This window comes from Stomoxys calcitrans, chromosome 3 (genome assembly GCF_963082655.1).
Source record: "Stomoxys calcitrans chromosome 3, idStoCalc2.1, whole genome shotgun sequence".
Taxonomy (NCBI): domain Eukaryota; kingdom Metazoa; phylum Arthropoda; class Insecta; order Diptera; family Muscidae; genus Stomoxys; species Stomoxys calcitrans.
Window position 1 is genome coordinate 94316700 of NC_081554.1, and position 18034 is coordinate 94334733.

Below are 18034 nucleotides of genomic sequence, written 5' to 3' on the forward strand. Positions count from 1 at the left end.
CATAGCCAAATTCATGCCTCGTGTTATGGCAGCTATAGTATAGTTGGTCATCGTTTGGTGTTCTAGTGACTCCATTCCCAGTCCATCGCACTTCTTGTAAGGCGGTAATATCTGTCTTGTACCTATCTAATACATCCGGCAGCGCGTATATTATCTATAAACATTGCGGATCTGCACCGGACATTCCAGGTGCAGATCCGCATATCATAGTTCTTTTTCCGTTTGCGTGGTTCGTCAACGTTGGGGGAGGGGGTCCGTTTTTACTATTCCTTTGTTTCTCATAGTAGTTTTCCAGGGTGTGTTACAAATCCAGCGCCCCAACCGCATGGGTTTTGTGGGATTGCACATGTATCCCTCGTTGTGCCGAGCCGCTTGCTCCAAGATCCGACGCTCGCCTCCAGCCGCCCCTAACCTGGGAACAGCGTCTGTTGAAGGCGCCAATAACTCGCCTTGCCATATCGAGTATCATTGGCACTCAGTATTTAATTAAGAGCCAGTGGCACCTGAGTCCCCACTGAGACTCTCCTCTCGAAAAATTTTTGCCTGAATATCGATTGATATTTTTCCTATCAATACTATCGGCAAATTTTAATTTTTGCAAAATTTAACAACAATAAGCGTTCCGACACTGAATGTATCCAACAAGATACATTGCGCAATTTTCATCCGATTGGGCTTAAATTTTGTATAACGGTTTATCTCATGACTTCCAATTGACTTATTATATTTGGTTTTATTCGGTCTGTGCATTGATATTGCTTCTGTATAAATCGATCTCCTGATTTTATATTCTCATTTTCGTTTGAAATATAGGTGATGGGGAATTAATGGCAGTATCGATAATATCGATATTTATTATTAGAAATATCGAAAATATCGAACGTTGCAATTATCGATAGTTTGCCAGGTCTATTCATGACTTTAAATCGGGAAATCGGTCTACGTGGCAGCTATATCTAAATATGGTCCGATTTGGATCATATTTAGCACGAATGTCCAGAAGCCCAATAAAACTCACTGTTGCCTTTATATAAATCGGTCTCCTGATTTTTACTTCGCATTTTCATTTGAAATATAGGTGATGGGGAGTTAATGACAGTATCGATACTATCGATATTTATAATTAGAAATATTGAAAATATCGAATTTATCGATGCGATTATCGATAGTTTGCCTGCTCTAGTCATGACCATAAATCGAGAGATCGGTCTACGTGGCAGCTACATCCAAATATGATCCGATTTGCACCATATTTAGCACGAATGTCCAAAAGCTCACTCACTCACATACTCACTGTTTAAAGTTTTAGCCAAATTGGATAAAAAAATACGCGTTTTTAATTCTCAAGACGGTTTATCAGGATATATATGTATATGGGTTCTATAGAAAGATATAGTACAATAAGGGAACTTATTATTCTCGGTGTGTTGTTTATGGCATTTTTACATTCGAAAACCCGAAATTCAAAATATTTTTGTCTAATATCTATTAAAATCGCAATGTAGCACAAAAAGACTTTGACGAGGGCCTCCATCATATGTTACCGCAGGTAAAGTCGAAAATTTAATTTATGGAATACATGAAGTTTTGATGTTCTACGTCAAAAAAAATTGGAAACTATAACTAAATAAAGTTGGAAAACTTCCATAGAGACGTTATCGTGTATCGAATTCGGATCAAACTTGGCACGGATTCTCGAAGTCATAGTCATATCAGGTGAAAATTGATACCTCTACGAGCCCAAGAAGTGAAATGCGAGGATCGGTTTATATGGGTTTATACGGATGATACTTGGCACGGTTGTTGGAAGTCACATGCCAAATTTCAGTTAAATTGTAAGAAAATTGAGGATTCTAGAGACTCAAGAAGTCAAATCCGGGAATCGGCTTATAATGGGGGCATATCAATTTGTTAACCGATTCAGACCATACTCGGCACTAATGTTGGAAGTCAGAACAGACGTCCTTTTGCCAAATTTCAGCCAAATCGGATGAAAATTGAGGTCTCTAGGGGTTCAAGAAGTCAAAACTAGGGATCGGTTTACATGAAAGCTATATCCAAATCAAAACCGATATGGCCCATTTGCAATACCCAGCGATCACATCGATAAGAAGTATTTTTGCAAAATTTCAAGTGAACATCTTTATTCGTTCAAACGCTATAGTGTTTTCTGCTGACACACGGACATGGTTAGATCGACTTAGAATATCGAGAAGTTCAAGAATATATATCATTTATAGGGTCTGAAGTCAATATTTCACGGTGTTACAAACGAAATGACGATATAAAAATTAAAGTTTTATGCTTCAATTGATTGTGTGTTTCGTATAGACTCAAACACGGCTGAACTGATCTTCAAGAAATTTTCACAGATTATAGAGTTAATTGGAAGAAGAGTGCGAATCTGAAATTAAATTGTAGCCTGAGGTGTCTGGGTAGAGCTGGCAAAGCATCGAGATGCGCATCATTCGATATTTTCGATTACTATCGTTTATTTCCTATCACATATATTGAAACGAAAATTAGAAGATGAAATCAGGATAGCGGTTTATGTAGAAGCAATATCATTGCAACTTGGTGTCAGATATTATAGAAGGGGCGCGGAAGATCGAGGCGCTTGAAACGCTATTCTACGTTCGAGGGTTTTCTTCGCTTATGGTTGACATAGAAAGAAGCTGTGGATCCTTGAGTTTATTCACCTGTATATGGTCTGGCTAAAAATGTTGTATCGTCTGTGACAGCTTTAATGTTTACAAATCAATTGGTGTGGATCTGAAACAAACTATTTTCAAAAAACATTTTTAGGGGAGAGCTGGCAAACTATTGATGGCACTATCAACAGTTTAATATTTGCGTCTATTCTACTATCGCTAAACATTTATTTTATGTTGAAATGTACCCGTTTTTGATAAAAATTGTTAGATTGCCAAAAATTCCATAATTCAAAGGTTACACGTTATTTTTTCAAAGATCATACAAACTTTTTTTTCGACGTAACGACGCAGGGGATGTCCCCTATATATGCAGTGCATTGCGTTGGCAATTAGGAATTAAGTTAAGGGTTGGAGGGGGAAAAGAGGAAGTAGTGTTTATTAATATTCGTCTTAAATTTCTGAATGTCAATGTCGGTGGGAAATACATTAGCCGGAAGTCGATTCCACATACGAATGGTTCGGGCGAAAAATTAATTTTATCGGTAATGCATGGTTTGGTCGACTGACCAATCAATTACAAACGAGTGTGAATTCCTGGCAAGTCTTGTATTCCTGATGAACATCCTAACGTCAGGGATAATAAGACGAATATACCTGGAACACACGCCATGAAAATAACGATAGAGCAATACAACGCTACCCACATTCCGATTATACCTACTGTCCCCAATCAACACCATGATGTTGGAGCTCCTGCTCTTATATGTGAATATATTCCATCCTCGGCCTGATGTAGGTAGTATAGATATTGAGAAGATCAGAAGTGGTGAAATATTTCTTGCACCGCTTGAATGCTTCTTTCGACACTTCGAATACGAGTTTTGACCAACGGACATCACATTGTATCTTCATGCCCAGAACATCAAGAGCATCTGACTGTTCAATATCTATACCGTCAATAGATATCGACGATTGTAGTGAGTCAGTGAATCGCTTGTGAGACAAGAAACAGCACTGGGTCTTCTGTGCGTTAAAGTCTACTCTGTTCAATCTACCCCATTCGGATATGGACAACAAATCCTGGGAGAGGGTCTCATTCACAATGCGCCTCCTGTCCACAATTTCTTGAGGACTGGGCCTATGGTCGAATAAATATGAATGACACAGACGACTTTCATCGGCAAATGAGTAGACTGGATTCGAAGTCTGACCCAATAGATCGTCAATGAAAATAAGACAAAGGAAAGGGGAAAGGACAGAGCCTTGTGGCACACCTGCGGTCAATGTATATTCATCTGATGAGAACCCATCTATAACAAGTCGTATAGTGCGATTGGAGAAAGCTCGATATTAATCGAACGAAATAATTACCGACTCCAAAAGCGACAAGCTTTAATAAATGTGCACCGTGCCAGACCCTAGCAAATGCCGTGGAGATATCCAGAGCCACGACCTTACTCTCACCAAACTGGTGGATAGAGCGACTCCATCGTTCCGACAAAAATGGCATTAGGTCTCCCGAAGAGCCATTTCTGCGGAACCCATACTGTCTGTCGCTAAGAAGGCCATTGGACTCTAAGTATCTGACAAGGTGATGGTTAACCATACTCTCCATAACCTTGGAGAGCGCGGAGCATATCACAATTGGCCGGTAATTCGTAGGGTTGTTCGCCTCACCTTTTTAGAGGATGTGCTGAAAGTTCGCAACCTTCCAACGCGCCGGGAAAACTACGCACACCAACGCTGGTTAACCACTAATTGTCTGGTTAACCACTAATTTGTATTAAGCAACAACAGTTCAACACGCGTCCAAATCTTGTCTATGTTTAGTGCATAGTTTTTTTTTAAGATTTCAAAGAGTTTTTGTATGCTGCTGAGAATCGAACCTGTGTTACATCCATCCCAATCATTGGATCCTTACCATGTTTCACCAAAGCCGCCTATGTATAAACAATGTTATAAGAGTCGTTTGAACTCTAGGTTGGTTAACATACATTGTTTTATTTATTTATTTATTTATTTATTTATTTTTTTTTGTAGGAATTCTTTTCACAATGGTTGGCGCATGATACAACAATGTTCGTTCACAATATCAACCCCGCATGTTGACAATATTCTCAACAACGCCTGTGTATGATAATAGCACCATTGGTTCATGAATTTGCAAAATATCCTTCTATCAGTGGAGATATACTCCTGAAAAGAACATCACAAAAAATCTTCAGCAATGATTATCCCCTCGTAATGCTGGCGACATTTGTGGGGTACTTTGCCATTCAAAAACTTCTCACCAAAGAGATGGCACGCCATTCGGACTCGGCTCTAAAATGGAGGACCCTCATCATTGAGCTTAAACTTGAATCGGAAAGCACTCATTGATATGTGAGAAGTTTGTCCCTGTTCTTTAATGGAATGTTCGTGGGCAAATTGGTAATTTGCATTTAAAAAAATACTGTATTGGAGGAATGGATTAAAGGTAGTAGAAGGTTTCGCTATAGTCGCATAATCGCAACTAAGTTCCAGCCTGAAAATAGGCTAACATGGCTTTTACAAGATTCATCTAACGATGTGAGCATGCAACATTATTGTAGGATGTTTAATTATGCTCGAATTTAATAATTTATATTATTTATGCATAGTATAAAATCAAATAAAACTAAGATTGCTTTCCAGAATAAGTAAATAATTGAATCGAAGAGAACACAGAAATACATCATCCTACAAATAACTAAATAATAAGACAACATTATAAATATTATTACTTACGTTCTCCAGCATCCGATTGAAGGACAACTGCAGGTTATCAACTTTATCATAGTCTTCTTTTGATACCAAAATATTAAATTGAGCAAATAGACCATACGCATCAGTTATAACGCCCAACTCCATATCCATCCTAAAAGAAGCCACAAAACACTTTCAGAATGATGAAACGGCTTAGACATCGGAAACATTTTACCCAATAAAATGGTCACGGATCCTTTCTAAGCACAACATTGCCTGCCGCACATCATCTAGGTTGTTAATAGGTTTAGCCAAGACTTTCTCCTGCTCCGATATAAATTCAACCATGTTGTCCAATTGCTTCTTGTATTGGGCACTCAATAACTGGCCCAAGCATGTTTTCCATTTCTTGGATTCTTCAATTAATTTTTCGAAAGCGTTTTCTGAAAAATTGCAATACAATAGGATTCCATGGAGTTATCAATCCAATCAAATCTTCTTGTTTAAGCTTACCCATACGTATTTCGATTGGTCCAATAAGATAACGGGTATTGGCATTTTCCAAATTACTGGTGATTTCATCGTAATATGCAAACTTATCTCTTATATCCACAGTTAAAGGATTCGTATTGACGAATGCCTGTATAATATCCTCCCGTTCAGCAGCCCAGAGATATTTGTAATCATCGAAAAATCGTTTTAAAAACTCATCGATGCTTGATTTGAATATCATAAGACCATTGCCTAGATTTGATACTGCCCTTGCAATATCCTTGTGCTCAATGACATATCGGAAATAATTCCGTTCATAACGATTTTCATCTAAATTAACAGAACACAAAACCGAATATCAAAAATGATAGATTATGATAAAAGATAGATAAATCATACATTACGATAAAATAGATAGATAAAAGAAAGATAAACTATTCATAAAATGCATCCTCACTACAGGCACCGTAAAAATTGGGGCAAAATCGCGTATCATGTCTTGATACCTTTCACCATTTATTCCGATAAAAACAGTTGCGGTAATCAATATCGAGCATTGTTACACTGTATGAATTTTGAGAATACTTTTCAACTATTTCCAGTTTTTGTTCGTTTGTGAGTTTTTCCACGATAAAATGGCAGTGCATACTGAACACTTCACTTTTTCAGATGATGTTTGAATAACAAAATGGCTCCCCTTAGAGGCTCAAGAAGTCAAATTGGGCGATCGGTTTATATGAGAGCTATATCAGGCCTAAAACAGGCTGCCAAAAGCCATAGAAATATTTTACGTGCAAAATGTCAGCCAAATGGAGTGGAAGTTACGCCTTCAAGACGCTGTGGAAGTCAAACCTGAAGATCGGTTCATATGAGATATATATCAAGTGATTAACCGATTGGACCATACTTAGCACAGTTGTTTGAAGCTAAAACTCAACACCTTTACAAAATTGCAGCCAAATCGGGTAAGAGTTGCGCTCTCTATAGGCTCAAGAAGTCAAGATAAGAGATCGGCTTTTATCGGCTATAACAAAACATGGATACTCCAAATAGGATAAGACAGGCAGACGGACGGACAGGGATCAAGAATATATATACTTTTTTGGGTCCCAGATCAATATTTCGATGTGTATAACAAGTAAAAACGTGCCAATTCGATCCACCACCGTGGATTGTTTAAAATTGCCACAAAATAAAATTAGTTGAAAGGCATAATTTTACTCTACGTACCAAATTCCTGTCAAACCACGCAAACACAACGAAAGTTTCTAGGAACCGAACAAGGATAATCGAGAGATTGGTTTATATAGGAGCTACATCAGGTTAAAGATCGATTCGAACCGTACTTGGCACAGTTTCTGAAAGTCGACACAGAACAGAACGTGCAAAATGTTATCCAAATCGAAAATTGTGTCTTCCAGGCGATCCAAAGGTAAAATCGAGATATCGGTTTTACCTTTGGATCGGTCTATATCAGGTTATAGACCAATTTCATGCGTACTTGGCACAGATGTTGGAAGTCGTAACAGAACAATACATGCAAAATTTAAGCCAAATCGGAAAAAAATACGGACTGCAGGGGCTCAAGATTTCAAATCGGAAGATCGGGTTATATGGGAGCTATGTCAGGTTATAGACCATTTCAACCGTACTGGCACGCAATGCACTAGATGCATTTCAGTCCAATCGGATAAAAATTGCGGTTCTGTGGGCTAAATATGTCAAATTGGCTTATATGGGAGCTATATTCAAATTTGAACGGATATGGGCCATTTCCAATATTCAACGATCTATCGTGATTTCGACAGACGGACGGACATGACTAGATCGACTCAAAATGTTCAGACGATCAAGAATATATGTTTTATTAAGTCGCAGATCTATAATTCGAGGTGTTTCAAACGGAATGACTAGCTTAGTATAACCCCCATCCTATGGTGGTGGGTATAAAAATAATATCTCATGCTGTTCAAGTCTTTAAGTCTCATACAGTTCAAGTCGTAAAATTCTAAGGCTATTTAACGATGTCTGTCCGTCCGCCTTTGGTAATTACGATATAGCCTTCAAAAAATCAGATATTGAGCTGAAATTTGGCAACGTCTTTTTGCTGCACGCAGGTTAAGTTCGTGAAAGGGCCAAATGGTACCATATTTGGATATAGCTGCCATATAGACCGATATGCCGATTAAGGGTCTGATACCTATAGAAGTTACATTTATAACCCGCTTACATTTCGCTGAAATTTGAAACAGGGAGTCGTATTAAGATTACCGACATGCGGCCCAAATATGGTTCAGATCGGGCTATATTTAAATATAGCTGCCATATAGAACGATTTAAGGTCTGAAACCCATAAAAATTGCATTTATTATCCGATTTCGCTGTAATTTGAAATAGTAAGTTGTTTAAAGGTTAAATCGGATAACACTTATATATAATTGTTATATAGACCAATCTGCCGATATCGTGTCTAAATCCAGTAAAAACGAATTTATTAACTAATTTCGCTGGAACTTGATACAGTGACTGGTATTAAGCCACCCGTCATCCGATCAGAACATGATCCAGATCAGATTATATTTGGATATAGCTGCCAATACCAATCTTCCAATTTAGGATCTCAATCCCTTAAAAAAACTGATTTATTGCCTGATTTCGCTGAAACTGTTCTCGGGACCTGAATCAAATATGATCCAGTCCAGTCCCTATTTAGATACAACTATGGTTATAGTAGTGGAGTTATAATAAAACAGGATGATTGATATATCCATAGCGGCCGAGTTTAACACACGATTACTTGTTTTAATTGAATCCGGTTTTATTTCAATTACGATCGCGATTGAAATTTAGGAAATTTTTCAATTAAAAATTTAATTGATTCAATCAGGTTTTTAATTGAACCTGAACTTTTTCCAATTACGATTGCGATTTAAATTTTTGTCATTTTTAATTCAGAAAGCAATTGATTCATTAAAATTTTTAATTGATTTTGAACTTTTTCCAATTAAGATCGTGATTGAAATTTTTATAATTTTTAATTAAAAAATTAATTGTTAATTGAATCTGAAATTGTATTTCAATTGCGATCGTGATTGCAATTTTCAATAAAATATTAAATGATTCAATAATTTTTTTATGTAAAATGTGATTGAAAATTTTCAATTAAACATTTACGGCCTAGACCACTTTTTTCCTTTTTTTTTTTTGTTTTTGTCAATCGATTCGGTCGCCGATTTCTGATTTTATAAAGGGAAAACAGCTATTTTCATTGAATTTGCGAACGAATCGAGTGACAAAAAGAAAAAAATTTTAGTGTTCTAGGCAGTAGGTTCTTTCAATCATTATTCAATTGAAGGGGAAACTTTTCAGACTCAACAGCACTGTTATGACTATCCGTTTTTAAAAAAGTGTAGCCGCCCGAAATTTTTATAAGTAGTTCTTTATATAGAAGGTAAAACTCCTCCAAAAACAGGCTTTCGACTATCTTTTAATAATTCAATACTAATTCGTGTTCAAGGAGTTTTACATATGTGAATCTTTGAACTTTTGCATATTTTCAATTAAATTATTAATTGGTCCAATTAAAAAATGTATTGGATATTTCGGAAATTTCAACTATCTTTTAATTGGGTCAATCAAAAAATTACTTGAAAATTTCAAAATTTTCAATATATTAATTTGGAATTTCAAAAGTTTTCAATCATTTCTTTTTTTTTAATTGAATATGCAATTTTTTATTATTGAAAATTTTTTCACTCACTTTTTTCAAAAACTGTGATTGATATTATCAAATTCGTGATTGAAGCAGTTTTAATAAAAATTAATTGGATCAATTAATTTCGTGTTTGAAACCGATTTTTTACTGTGTACACAAATATAAAATTTTTAATGTTAAATGTTACCACTTACCCACGGTTACTCGACGCAGACGTCTTTCATAAGTTTTTGCCCGCTTTCCCCATGTATTAACGAAGTAATTAATCTCTGTGCAATTTAGAACAGCTCTGTGAAAATCTGCCTGCATAACTTCCAAATTTGGCACAATACGGCAACCAGACTCTAAATCAATGTCTAGCTTTGAGTATAAAATCGGTGGCTGGGTATCAGATCGCATATTCATTCTGTAATAACTACATATCAACAATCCACAAGACTCCGAACAACTCCAAGAAAATACCTTAAAATTTTGCGGCGCACATAGTCCAATGAACGTTTCGAACAAGCCACTAAAGCCAGTATCATTTTGGAATTGTAATAGGAAAACAAGTCCATGCAATCGTTCTGCAAATGATGCAGTTCATAACTTATATTTTCATAATTTTTAAATTGCAATGTCCTCAAAATGTCATCTGAGACCAAATAAATGGCTCGATTGATTTGATCAAATTTAATCCAATCCCATTTGTTAACGGGCATAGCGCCCTCTGCTCGCCAATTGCTTTCGTTAATTTCTTCTGGAGGCAATTGAAATACTCGTCGGCCCATCGAGTTAGTTGGTCCGAATTCCAATAGATCTACGAACATATTACACAAATCTATGACAGCAAGTTCCATGCATGCCGATTTCTTCTCAATCTCTTTTTCAATTTTAAGGCGTAAAGTATTGCAATTCTCATAAAATTTCTCAGATGATTCCGGTGATGTAGGTGTGTACATATAAAGATACTCATCCAACGATGTTAACTCATTTAAGATGCGTATGGCTTCTATATTCGAAACAGTTTTATAGAATCGAGCAACTTCATCCACTTTCTATTAGGATAAAATAAAAGCAAATATGGATTGATAACTGCAACAAGGGTCTCATATACATATGTTTTACGTTCATTTAATCATTTCGCACATCCATGTTAAAAAAAATCAAGTAGAAGTAGAAATCCCAAAGAAATTAAAGAAAAGGGCGCTGATGGCATGGGTTCGAATCCTGACAAGAACATCAGAAAAAAATGTCGTTATTTCTCTGTAATGTTGGCAACATTTGTGAGACTATATCAAAAAGAGGTCCCTTATCACTGACCTTAAACTTTAATCGGACAGCACTCATTGGTATGTGAGAAGTTTGCCCCTGTCCCTTTATAGAATTTTCATGAGCAAATTAGTTAACGATTTTAAATAACAGCTGACAAAATAACTACTAAAATCATATTCATGCTTTTGAAGAGAAAATGTACGCGTAAAATGGCAAACATTTATGGGCGTTCGACGTCCCCTCCCTTAACTCGGGCTGCGCCCTCGTCTGTTCTTCACCGCCAAATTATTTGCTCTTTCATTCCCCATTCTTCCGCTATGACCGGACATCCGACATCTGAATCGGTCAATAGCCGGATACAGATCCCATATAAAGCGATCTCTCTATTTTACTCTTGAGCCCCCAAAGGGCGCAATTCTTATTCGAATTGGCTGACATTTTACACAGGTCTCCAACATATAATTTAATTGTGGTCCAAACCGGACCATATCGCTCTAATAGCAGAGCAAATCTTTTCTTCTATCTTTTTTTGCCTAAAAAGAGATGCCGGGAAAAGAACTCGACAAATGCGATCCATGGTGGAGGGTATATAAGATTCGGCTCGGCCGAACTTAGCACACTTTTACTTGTTCTTAGTTGTCTTTGGCAGAACATTTGTCCCATTAGCTGAACGTATTATAATATTATAATAGAATAGCGTTCCAAGCGCCTCGATCTTCTGCACTCCTTCTATAATCCTTGACGCCACTTGATCTTTCCATCGGACTATTGGTCATCCCGGTTTGCGTGTATCATCGTTATTGCCTTCAAAAGACTTCTTCGCTGGAGCTTCTTCATTCATTCTGACAACATGACCTACCCGACGCAACCGTTCAATTTTGATACTTTTAACTATGCTTACGTTGTCATACAACTCATACAGTTCGTGGTTCATACGACGCCGATACTCTCCATCAATGCAAACTGGTCCATACATTTTAGAAAGGATATCTGCCTCATACACTCCAACCACTGCCACGACTGCTTTCCCAACTACCCATGCCTCGGAACCATGTAACAACATGATGTAGTATCAGTATCTTGTATAGTGTGATCTTCGTCAGTCGAGAGTTGGCCTTGTATCTTGTAGCATCTGTTTGTTAGTATTATTATTCGCTTTATTTCAAAACTTCTGTCAATCGTTTCGGTTAGGGCGGTGGCTAGGTAGATAAAGTAACTGACTATCTCAAAATTGTGGTTCCAAACTTTTTCCAGCAGGATATTAAAGAGAGTATAGAGAGATTATTTCATATTCTCACTGAGGAACATATATAAGCAAGTGTCATCCTGCAGAGTCTTATTAATTTTGCAGTGATGCTTAATTCAGACATGGATTGAAATACCTTTGAATGTATAGGGTTATCGGAAGTCAACAAAGAGATGGTAGGTGTTAATTTGTTCTACTCTTATCCGTTACAGGATTTGGCGCAGTGTGAATATCTGGTATAGGGTGGATTTACCAGGTATAAAGCCGCGTTGATAGAGCCCAATTATCTCATTGACTTGAGGTTTTAATCTTTCACACAGTACGTCCGAGAGTATCATGTATACGATGGGGAGGAGACTTATTTCTCTGGAGTTGGCACACTCCGTCTTGTCCGTGTTTCTGCGGATTCGATACCTCTCCTCTATCTGGCGCGTTGCTACCGATTGCCGCATCCTTGACTTCAGCATCTCGACACTCTTGATCGTCCCATGGGTTTCTTGGGGCAGGCGATACCCGATACCCAAGTAAAGGTTTCGCCGTTTGACATTGCGCCATTATATCATCGGAACAAGAAGTACTTTCATCAAGCAGTTGGGTCAGTCGAGTGGAGTATGCCGTTACCATCTGTTGTGTTTGCAGCTTTTCAATGTCGATCTTACGTGCAGTGTTAGATCATACTTTCCTTGCCATGTTCAAACGGGTGCGAACCTTTGCTGCAACAAGATAATGGTTCGAATCTATATTTGCTCCACGGATCGATCGTACATCTAACAAGCATGAATGCCTTCCATCTATCACAACGTGGCTTTGTGAATATTTTTGTGTTGAAATTTAGTGCTACTAACTACCATGTTTTTTGCTGCGGCGAAATATACCAGCCTCAACCCATTACCGGACGTTATCACGTGGAGGCTAAATTTTTCGACTGTTGGGCCAAAGATGTCTTCCTTCCCAAACTTCACATTAAAATCTCCCAGAATGATTTTAATATCATGAGCGGGACAGCGGTCATATTCTCTCCCTAGAGAGAAAATATCCTTGGTCTGCTCGTCCTTGTCTTTCGTTGGGGCATGGGCACACATTTGTCTTTTATGCGGATTGTGGCTAGCCTCTTATCAACCGGATTAAAGCTTGAGACAAGGTGTTTCAGTCTCCGACTAACCACAAATCCACAACCAAATTCATGCCTCGTGTTATGGCAGCTATAGTATAGTTCGTCACCGTTTGGTATTGTTGAAATTCTTAAAATTTTCCAAATGCGGGTTACTAGCCCAGCACCGCAACCGCATGTGGGATCGCACGCTTGCTCCAAGATTCGACCCTCGCCTCCAGCAGCCTCTAACCTGGGAACAGACGCTGATGTTGGCCATTGATTTTTTGAAGGCGCCAATAACTCGCCTTGTCATCTCGAGTATCATTGGCACCCAGTATTTAATTAAGTGCCAGTTCCACCTGACTCCTCACTGGGACTCTCCTCCCGAAAAGTGGGCTTCTATGAAAGCTAAATCATGATGTGAACCGTACTTTACGTGAGTATTGAAAGTCATAACAAAAAATGTTAGCCCAATTGAATAACAATTGCTCAAAAAGTCAAATCGTAAGATCAGACCGATTAGGACCAGAGTAGGCAAAAAAAATTAGACACCATAATCTTAGAGCAAGTTCGCACTCTTAGAACATAAAAAGGTACTTCTGCAAATTGCAAATTTTGCCCATGAACATTCCACTAAGGAACAGGGGCAACCTTCTCACATATCAATGAGTGCAGCCCGATTCAAGTTTAAGCTCAATGATAAGGGGCCTCCTTTTTATAGCCGAGTCCGAACGGCGTGCCGCAGTGCGACACCTCTTTGGAGAGAAGTTTTACATGGCATAGTATCTCACAAATGTTGCCAGCATTAGGAGGAGAAAACCACCGCTGAAAATATTTTCTAATGGTCTCGCCAGGATTCGAACCCAGGCGTTCAGCGTCATACATTCTACATTTTGTAAATACTTCTTAAATATTTTTATACCTACCACCGTAGGATAGGGAGTAGATTCATTTAGTCATTCCGTTTGCAACATATCGAAATATTTTTGACCCTACAAAGTATATATATTTCGGATCGTCCTGAAATTCTAAGACGATTTAACAATGTCCGTGTGTCTGTCCGTCCGTCTGTTGTAATCACTCTACAGCTTTCAAAAATTGAGATATTGAGCTGAAATTTGGCACAGATACGTATTTTTGATGCATGCTGGTAAAGTTTTTTAACGGACCAAATCGGCCCATATTTAGATATAGCAGCTATATAGATCGATCTGCCGATAAAGGGTCTGAAGCCCATAAAAGCTTTATTTATTACCCAATTTCGCTGATATTTGAAACAGTGGATGATTTTAAGCCTCCTGATATCTGACCTCAATATGGATTAGGTCGGACTATATTTAGATAAAGCCGCCATAATGACCGATCTCCCGATAATGGGTCTGAAGCCCATAAAAGCTTTATTTTTTAGCCCATTTCGCTGAAATTTGAAACAGTAAGTAGTTTTGAGCCTCCCGACATTCAACATAAATATATTTAAGATCGAACTATGTTTAGATATAGCTGCCATACAGACCGATCTGCCGTTTAAGGGTCTGGAACCCATAAAAGTTACATTTATTACCCAATTTCGCTGAAATTTGAACCAGTGAATTGTTTTAAGCCACCCGCCATCTGATCCAAATATAGTTAATATCGGAATGTATTTAGATATAGCTCTCATATATAGATTAAGAGTCTGAAGCTCATAAAAAAATTATTTGTTACCCAATTTCGTCGAAATTTTAAATAGTGACTTGGTTTAAGCCCCCCGACATCCGACCCATTAGTTTTAGTCAGATCAGACTATAGCTGTTACTTGTATATGAGTTCTCGGGACCTGAATAAACTATGATCGAAACCAGCTACTATTGTATTAAGACATAACTACGAATATAGTAGTGGAGTTATAATAAAATAGGATGATTATTATATCCTTGTTTAATTTGGTCCAGATCGGTCCAGATTTGGTTATATTTATATTTTATTCTACAAATTTTAACTGTGACTTATATTTGTTAGACCACGGAATGTCCGTGCCGAAGTTGGGTTCTTAAGCTTTCCAATTTTGCCCGGATTGTGACAAAAGGGGATTTGCATATATATCCGAGGTGGTGGGTATCCAAAGTTCGGCCCGACCGAACTTAATACCTTTTTAGAGCATATGAAACAAGTGTTGGTTTTTGAGTGCAAAAACAGATTTAAGCAATCGTTAAATATCTCTCTAGCTGGGTACATAGATGGATATCACATCTAGATTTACCTTTTCTACGCTTGCGATAAAATCCTCTAAATTCTCCGATAACCATGTCACAGCGGATAGCCCCGGTTTCAATAAAACCGATACTTCCTGCAGGCGAAAACGCATAATTCTTATAAACACCGGTGATATCTTCAGACGCAGCTTATTGAAATTTTCTATGACACTCTTCAGTGATTCGGCTGGTTCTAAAATGCAGTCTTTACAATGCGCTACAACAGCTGCAATGTTTGGTACCTCTAATTTCAACTTCCACATCCATTCTGTTTCCTTTATTAATTGTCTTATAGCTGGATCCAAATTCACAGTGTACTCTGCAGATTCGTTTTCACAATTCAAAATCGGCGAGTTAAGAAGACATCTCACCTCCTCGGCATAATCAAACCAAGCCTTGTGATAGGTCATTTCATAGTGGCAAATAATGCTGTTCATATAATTGTAATACCGCACCACTTTCTGAGCCTTCTTATGGCTCAAGACACATGCCCTTAATTTCAAAGATTGCATAGGAACATCGATTTTTTGGAATATCGAACGTATCCACATTATTCGGCCAGCAACCGGAGGCACTTTGTGTGGTATAGAGGGACGATCACGTTCCTCATTGTAACTGAAAGAGGATAACACTAAATTTGCATTCAGTACTCAAAACAAACACTTCTACTTACACATCCTTAAGATTAAACATTTCATTTTCCAGCATCTCACATACTTGTAAATAGCGTCGATCCAAGCACAGGCATTCCAAATGTAAGCGCTCGTAACGTGCCAATATTAGGAGCACAGATTCAACAATTGGAACATCAGCTATATGATGTTTCACAAACTGTTGCATTCCCACTTCGGCTCTTTCAACGTCTCTGGTGAACGTATCAAAATCTGTGTCAAATGCAACAATCCGATAGTTCAAAGGATCATAAAGTTTCGCACTTATCCCATCTCTGGCAGTTTTAATAATCCCACTGAATTTCTCCATTCCGCTAATTCGTATGCGATCCAGCACTGAATATAGTGCCTCCGTTTTAAAAATTTGATTAATCTGTGAAAACAACAAATTTTGAAAATTTAAAAAAAATCACTGCTATAGAACATTCTATCGTACACAGAAAAAATTAAAAACTGTGTTGAATTAAGAAAATTGTACATTTAATTAAAAAATTTGATGAAATCGGACCTATAAAGGAATTTGTATTATTGGTAAAAAATTTGGTAATTTCGATTTATAATAAGCTCAAAAATCCAATTAAAGTGGTTATTAACTCAAAAAACCACTCATTTGAAATTTGTGATATCTTTTAAATAACGTTTTTAATGTTTTAATAAAAATAAATAGTTTATATTTTTCACATTAATAAAAAACTTTTTATTCATTGCATTAAATTGCATATAAAACATGATAAATATTATAGAAATAAAGAATATTATAAACAATATTCTTATATTGGGTTGCCCAAAAAGTAATTGCGGATTTTTCATATAGTCGGCGTTGACAAAATTTTTTCACAGCTTGTGACTCTGTAATTGCATTCTTTCTTCTGTCAGTTATCAGCTGTAACTTTTAGCTTGCTTTAGAAAAAAAGTGTAAAAAAAGTATATTTGATTAAAGTTCATTCTAAGTTTTATTAAAAATGCATTTACTTTCTTTTAAAAATCCGCAATTACTTTTTGGGCAACCCAATATATAAAATTGAATTTGAATTGAATTTGAATTGTCGGTTTGTTTGTTTGTTCCGTAGAGACTCAATTACGGCTTAACCGATTACTTTGAAATTTTCACAGATTGTGTAGGTTGGTCTGGAAGGGAACATACCTACATAATTTTTTGATATCGGAAGGGGGGCGGACCCTCCCCCTTACTCCAAAAGTACTATCAAAAAATAAAAGTGCCCCGATCGGGACAGTATGAAACTCAAATGAAAGGTATTCAGGAGTAGAGTAGGAATTTCATATTAAAAATTGGGCCCAAGTAACTAGAGGGGCCGCCCCAACCCCCAAACCCCCTAAAATAGGTTTTTTGGAAGATCATGACAATATGGGACTCAAATTAAAGGTATTCGGGAGTAGATTGCAAATATGATCAGGAAGGAGAAGGAGGCTTCATAACTTGTTGATTTCGGAAGGGGGAGGACTCTCCCCCATTATCCAAAAACACCACCCAAAATCAAAAGTGGACCGATCGGGACAATATGGGTATCAAATTAAAGGTATTGGAAAATAGAATACGAATATGGCATTAAAATTCTCGGGGAATACAACGAAATCTAGATCAACATATGTTATTTTCCATTTTCAACGCCCAAGTCAATAAAATCTATGTATGGTTAAAAAACATTAAAATAAAATAGTAAAGGGTGATTTTTTAACTATTATCTTTTTGGCAACACTGGTTTAAACATCCCACGCACGTTTAGTGTTATGTTTCACTGTCAAACATCTTTGATCTGTAATTTAACCATGAATCGTCTAACAATCGAACAACGCTTGCAAATTATTGAATGTTTTTTTATCAAAAATGCGTGTTCATCGCGCTTTTTTTTCCATTTTGTGGACGAAGTTTATTTTTGGCTCAATGCGTTCGTAAATAAGCAGAATTGTCGATTTTGGAGTGAAGATCAGCCAG

General features: G+C 37.2%; 1 protein-coding gene across 1 annotated transcript in view; it reads right to left on the reverse strand.

The window, feature by feature from the left end:
• The window catches only part of LOC106084054 (dynein axonemal heavy chain 8), a 71089-nt gene that overhangs the window by 38187 nt on the left and 14868 nt on the right, over positions 1 to 18034 (reverse strand). Inside the window, exons 4-10 of the mRNA XM_013247492.2 lie at positions 16083 to 16453; positions 15418 to 16024; positions 10048 to 10622; positions 9780 to 9991; positions 5892 to 6200; positions 5614 to 5821; positions 5421 to 5550 (exon numbers count right to left, since the gene is read on the reverse strand). Of these exons, the coding sequence (XP_013102946.2) occupies positions 5421 to 5550; positions 5614 to 5821; positions 5892 to 6200; positions 9780 to 9991; positions 10048 to 10622; positions 15418 to 16024; positions 16083 to 16453 (2412 nt within the window). The remainder of the gene's footprint in view (positions 1 to 5420; positions 5551 to 5613; positions 5822 to 5891; positions 6201 to 9779; positions 9992 to 10047; positions 10623 to 15417; positions 16025 to 16082; positions 16454 to 18034) is intronic.